The 6,743-nt window shown below is 40.8% G+C and overlaps 1 protein-coding gene across 1 annotated transcript; it reads right to left on the reverse strand.

Moving 5' to 3' along the window:
• Positions 1–1,431: 1,431 nt before the first annotated feature.
• On the reverse strand, positions 1,432–3,770 carry LOC132134151 (C-type natriuretic peptide 2-like). The gene is made up of 3 exons (XM_059546933.1): positions 2,978–3,770; positions 1,634–1,864; positions 1,432–1,531 (listed from the first exon to the last, which is right to left on the reverse strand). Exons 1-2 carry the CDS (start codon positions 3,098–3,100, stop codon positions 1,643–1,645), a joined length of 345 nt encoding a protein of 114 aa, XP_059402916.1. The 5' UTR covers positions 3,101–3,770; the 3' UTR covers positions 1,432–1,531; positions 1,634–1,642.
• Positions 3,771–6,743: the final 2,973 nt, after the last annotated feature.

A 6,743-nucleotide genomic window follows, 5' to 3' on the forward strand; every position in this document is an offset into this window, starting at 1 on the left:
ATAGAATACACTTAAAAATAAGAATGGAAATAAGTGAGTCACTGAGTCATATTCAATCGATTCTTTCAAAACGCTGCTGTGTTCTGCTGCAGAGAGACTCAACATGGGTTTGTTTGGAACTATTATCTTTAGTGAAATAGAGCAAAAAATAACATTTTGTCTGTACAGTTTAACATAATCACTTATTTTTCGTTTATTGAATTACAAACACAAAGAAAACTCTGCCACATACCAAAGTTATAACCAAACCGTTCATTTAATCTGTTCATAAATCATAATTCTTCACTGATTTTTATGTTATATTAGAGTTTGATTTTGGTTTTATATTTTTATCTCTCCATAAATCAGAAAATACTGTCAACAGACAGAACACAAACACATTTTCTCCATGTTTATAGGAGTGAAATGTTGTATGGATCAGTGTGAATGAAATATGAACAAACCTTCAGAATATAGAGAGGAATACAACTGTAACATTTGGTGCTTGTAAGAGAAAAAAACTCTTGTACAAACACAATCTGTCCACAGACCATGTACTTGAAACATTAATCATTAGTTATTATTTATTTATTTGAGCATCAAAATAACCTAAATGTGGACATTTTCTACTGAGAATCTGTTTTATTGCTGGGAAACACATAGAGGAGAAATGAAGTAAGCGGTGAAAAACAACAACAGCTCAGAGTCAGATGTTAAATCACATTTATAGACATCACACAGACAAGTGTTTAATACTGAGAAAGAGTTCCCACTCACAAAAACTCTGAACAGAAGATCTGTCAGGTCAAACACGGTGAACAAAACTGACCGAACAATCAGCCAGGGGTCACACACACACACACACACACACACACACACACACACACACACACACACACGCACGCACGCACGCGCACGCACACACGCACGCACACGCACACACGCACACACACACACACACACACACACACACACACTCATTCTCTCTCTCTCTCACACACACACACACACACACACACACACACACATTCTCTCTCTCTCTCTCTCTCTCTCTCTCTCACACACACACACACACACACTCATTCTCTCTCTCTCTCTCACACACACACACACACACACACACACACTCATTCTCTCTCTCTCTCTCTCTCACACACACACACACACACACACTCATTCTCTCTCTCTCTCTCTCTCACACACACACACACACACACTCATTCTCTTTCTCTCTCTCTCTCTCTCTCTCTCTCTCTCTCACACACACACACACACACACACTCATTCTCTTTCTCTCTCTCTCTCTCTCTCTCTCTCTCACACACACACACACACACACACCATCTGCTGAGAAAACCTCAGGGTCTTAAAAAAGTGACTCGTGTCAAGTTGTGTGTTCTGCATATAGAGCCAAACGCTGAGTTTAGCTGCTGCAGTCGGTCGTGTGTCACATCTGACAGAAATAATCATCCAGCAGCTGCTAAAACAACCCAGACTCCAACAGAAGAGGATCTGTGATGCTACAGGCGCAGGTCTGAGATCAGCTGCTCACCTGCACACAGAGAAAACACATCAGACTACAGACGAGGGAAGAGTTCAGCTCTAAAAGCCTCTAACAGCTATATGAAATGTATCTCTAAAACATGTGGTGAACCTGAGAGCGTCAGCATCCCAGTCCACTGATGACCCCGATCCGGTCCACCTTCATCCCAAAGCAGCCGCGCGCCACGCCCTTCCTGCTCCGCCCCTGCAGCTTCCTGTGACGGCCCAGCAGCTCCAGGAACACGCGTGATGGGGGCGGAGCCTCGTCTGCTGACCCCTCGCTGACCTCTGGATGAGCCAATAGCAGAGAGCTGATCTTCAGCCCGAACAGATCCTGCAGGACCTGATTGAAACACACACACACACCCTTCATAAGAGATACTGAGTTAAGCAGGAGTTTCTATTTGGTCTCTTAAACTGCTAGAAGAGTTATTGAATAAGATTTTTCACTTGCAAGATGTGCACATATAGTCCACAAGAGAAAAAAATGACCCTGTTCAAAAGTTTACATCCCCTTGACTCTTAACACTGTTGTTAGCTGAATGATCCACAGCTGTGTGTTTTTTGTTAGGTGATAGTTGTTCATGAGTCCCTTGTTTGTTCTGATCAGGGTAAATGTAACTTATTTTGTCTTCTGGGAAACATGTAACTATCTTCTGTAGCGTCTGAAGGGCAGAGATAAATAAAAAAAATATGATATTTAGGCAAAATAGGAAAAATGTACACATCTCCATTCTTTTCAAAAGTTTTCACAGTTTTAAGAATCAAGGGTGTGTAAACTTTTGAACAGGGTCATTTTGTATAAATTCAGCTTTTATTTTCTCTTGTGAACTATATGTAAACATCTTTTATGTGAAATATCTTAATAATAACAATAACATGCATTTTGTATGACCCCTCTCATTTTGTCTGGAAGGGGATGTAAAATTTTAACCTCAACTATATTTATTCAGCTTTTAGATGATCTATAAATCTTAATACTTTATAAGCCATGAAGCAAACATGTATTAACATTATTAATCTGAATGTATAAACATTATTAATCTGAAAAGAAAATGGTAATATTGAATTCTGCAATTTTTAAATATAAAATTTTACTATTTGAGTTGCTTTAATATTTTCATTTAACTTTGACTTATTTTAGTACATCATTAAACTAAACAAAAATGAAAAGTTAACATTTGCTTTTTTAGGTACTGAACAATGTGTGTAGTTGAATTAAACTGTAATAAACCCGGACCACATTATGTCTCCATAAATTAAGAGTAAGAAAATAGTAATTATGCCTTTTTTTTTTTTACGTGAAGTATGTAATTTGTGCAGCTCAGGCATGATGACTGTTTTCAGACATGTTTCCCAAATGCTTGTCAGCCATTGGTCAGCAAGTTCTGATAGTCCCGCCCCAAACTCATGTGATTGGCCAAATCAGAAGTTGACTCAGAGAACAAATCCTCACCTGAGCATCTGGTCGCCGTGGTGACGGCCGTCCCTCTACCTGTGTTGCCACAGTGATGATGAGGAGCAGGAGGAGAGTGTGATGAAGAGGTGAGCTGAAGTTCAGAGAAGATGAAGAAACCATCCTTGTTTCTAATGAGAGCCGATCAGAAAATGAATATCAGTCCAGTGCCTGGATCACGTTACTGTCACGGTTCTGTCCTGTACACTTCAGGACGGGTCTGTGGCGAAGCAGGTGCTGCGCCGGCCCTTTAAGGAGCATCACAGTGATGTCACACATAGCGAGATGTTGCCGTGAGTGACGCCCCGCCCCTCAGACGTCACTCAGCATCACGGCCTGCAGACTGAAGACGGTCCTCATTCCTCACAGACTCCTTCATTTATAGTTCATCATTCTTCACAGTCACAGACTGGCGTGACCTCTGACCCCTCTGGTTCCGCCCCCTATAAAAGTTCCCCCTGGAAACGGGGGGCGCTCAGGAACAATTTCCTCCTGCGAGACTCAGATGCAATAGTTCCTCGTCAGATGAGAGTTTCCCTGGAAATGAGCGCAGGTCACAGGCCCTTCAACCTCCAGCGGCCCGCAGACACACATGATTTGTGCTGATCTGAGCAAAAATGCAGTAAAAACTGAAATGAAATATTATTCTGATTTAAAGCAGCTGTTTTCTATTTGAATATCTGTTAAATTGTAAGTTATTTCTGTGAATGTTGAAAACAGTTGTGCTGCTCGATATTTTTGTTACATTATCATTTAAAGGTTTGGGGAATGTAAGAAATTTACATTTTTATTCAGTAAAGATGCACTGAATTACTCAAAAGTGCCAGTAAAGACATTTATAATGTTTAAAAAAAGATTTCTATTTCAAATAAATGCTGTTCTTCTAAACTTTCTATTCATCTGTAAATCCTGAAAAATAAAATGTATCACAGTTTCCACAAAAATAATGTGCAGCACAACTGTGAACAGAAATGTTTCTTGAGCAGTAAATGATCATATTTTCATGATTTCTGAAGATCATGTGACACTGAAGACTGGAGGAATGATGCTGAAAATACAGCGGAGCATCACAGAAATAAATTACACTTTAACACAGATTCACACAGAAAACAGATGTTTTACATTAGAATAATATTTCACTGTTTTTACTTATCAAATAAATTATCATTCTTTGTGATCAGAAGAGACTCAAAAACATTAACTTTTTTCTGCCAGTTTATTAAGATACATAAACATAAACATAAACCACTGGTCTAAAATACTGTATTAGCACCTGCAATGTGTCACGCAGTACACACCCACACACACTTTCCAGATATTCACACAGAAAACAGCTCGTTTAAGTTATAATAATATTTAATTGTTCTTACTGTACTTTTAATCAAATAAATAGGCAGCCCTGGTGAACAGAAGAGACTAATTTCAGAAAAAAAAACTAAATTAATTGAAACTTTTACTGTATTTTTCAATTGTCAAACAGTTTCTATGAGAAAGCAGAATGATGATAGAGGAGTGGAGGAGTGATGATAGAGGAGTGGAGAAGTGATGATAGAGGAGTGATGATAGAGGAGTGATGATAGAGGAGTGGAGAAGTGATGATAGAGGAGTGATGATTGAGGAGTGATGATAGAGGAGTAATGATAGAGGAGTGATGATAGAGGAGTGGAGAAGTGATGATGGAGGAGTGATGATGGAGGAGTGATGATAGAGGAGTAATGATAGAGGAGTGGAGAAGTGATGATGGAGGAGTGATGATGGAGGAGTGATGATAGAGGAGTGGAGGAGTGATGATGGAGGAGTGATGATAGAGGAGTGATGATAGAGGAGTAATGATAGAGGAGTGGAGAAGTGATGATGGAGGAGTGATGATGGAGGAGTGATGATAGAGGAGTGATGATTGAGGAGTAATGATAGAGGAGTGATGATGGAGGAGTGATGATAGAGGAGTGGAGAAGTGATGATAGAGGAGTGATGATAGAGGAGTGATGATAGAGGAGTGATGATTGAGGAGTAATGATAGAGGAGTGGAGAAGTGATGATAGAGGAGTGATGATAGAGGAGTGATGATAGAGGAGTGATGATTGAGGAGTAATGATAGAGGAGTGGAGAAGTGATGATAGAGGAGTGATGATAGAGGAGTGATGATAGAGGAGTGATGATAGAGGAGTGGAGAAGTGATGATAGAGGAGTGATGATAGAGGAGTGGAGAAGTGATGATAGAGGAGTGATGATAGAGGAGGAATGATGGAGGAGTGATGATAGAGGAGTGGAGAAGTGATGATAGAGGAGTGATGATAGAGGAGTGGAGAAGTGATGATAGAGGAGTGATGATAGAGGAGGAATGATGGAGGAGTGATGATAGAGGAGTGATGATAGAGGAGTGGAGAAGTGATGATAGAGGAGTGATGATAGAGGAGGAATGATGGAGGAGTGATGATAGAGGAGTGATGATAGAGGAGTGGAGAAGTGATGATAGAGGAGTGATGATAGAGGAGTGGAGAAGTGATGATAGAGGAGTGGAGGAGTGATGATAGAGGAGTGATGATAGAGGAGTGATGATAGAGGAGTGGAGAAATGATGATGGAGGAGTGATGATAGAGGAGTGGAGAAGTGATGATAGAGGAGTGATGATAGAGGAGTGATGATGGAGAAGTGATGATAGAGGAGTGATGATAGAGGAGTGATGATGGAGAAGTGATGATAGAGGAGTGGAGAAGTGATGATGGAGGAGTGATGATAGAGGAGTGGAGAAGTGATGATAGAGGAGTGATGATAGAGGAGTGATGATGGAGGAGTGATGATGGAGGAGTGATGATAGAGTAGTGATGATGGAGGAGTAATGATAGAGGAGTGATGATGGAGGAGTAATGATAGAGGAGTGATAATGGAGGAGTGGAGAAGTGATGATGGAGAAGTGATGATAGAGGAGTGGATAAGTGATGATGGAGGAGTAATGATAGTGGAGTCGAGAAATGATGATGGAGGAGTGATGATAGAGGAGTGATGATGGAGGAGTGATGATGGAGAAGTGATGATAGAGGAGTGATGATGGAGGAGTGATGATAGAGGAGTGATGATGGAGGAGTAATGATAGAGGAGTGATGATGGAGGAGTAATGATAGAGGAGTGGAGAAGTGATGATGGAGGAGTGATGATGGAGGAGTGATGATAGAGGAGTGATGATAGAGGAGTGATGATGGAGGAGTAATGATAGAGGAGTGATTATGGAGGAGTAATGATAGAGGAGTGGAGAAGTGATGATGGAGAAGTGATGATAGAGGAGTGATGATAGAGGAGTGATGATAGAGGAGTGGAGAAGTGATGATGGAGAAGTGATGATGGAGGAGTGATGATAGAGGAGTGATGATAGAGGAGTGATGATGGAGAAGTGATGATGGAGGAGTAATGATAGAGGAGTGACGATAGAGGAGTGATGATAGAGGAGTGGAGAAGTGATGATGGAGAAGTGATGATGGAGAAGTGATGATGGAGGAGTGATGATAGAGGAGTGATGATAGAGGAGTGATGATGGAGAAGTGATGATGGAGGAGTAATGATAGAGGAGTGGAGAAGTGATGATGGAGGAGTGGTGATAGAGGAGTGATGATAGAGGAGTGATGATGGAGGAGTGATGATAGAGGAGTGATGTTAGAGGAGTGATGATAGAGGAGTGATGATAGAGGAGTGGAGAAGTGATGATGGAGAAGTGATGATGGAGGAGTGATGATAGAGGAGTGATGATGGAGGAGTGATGATAGAGGAGTGA

The sequence above is a fragment of the Carassius carassius genome, unplaced genomic scaffold (genome assembly GCF_963082965.1).
Source record: "Carassius carassius unplaced genomic scaffold, fCarCar2.1 SCAFFOLD_136, whole genome shotgun sequence".
Taxonomy (NCBI): Eukaryota; Metazoa; Chordata; class Actinopteri; order Cypriniformes; family Cyprinidae; genus Carassius; species Carassius carassius.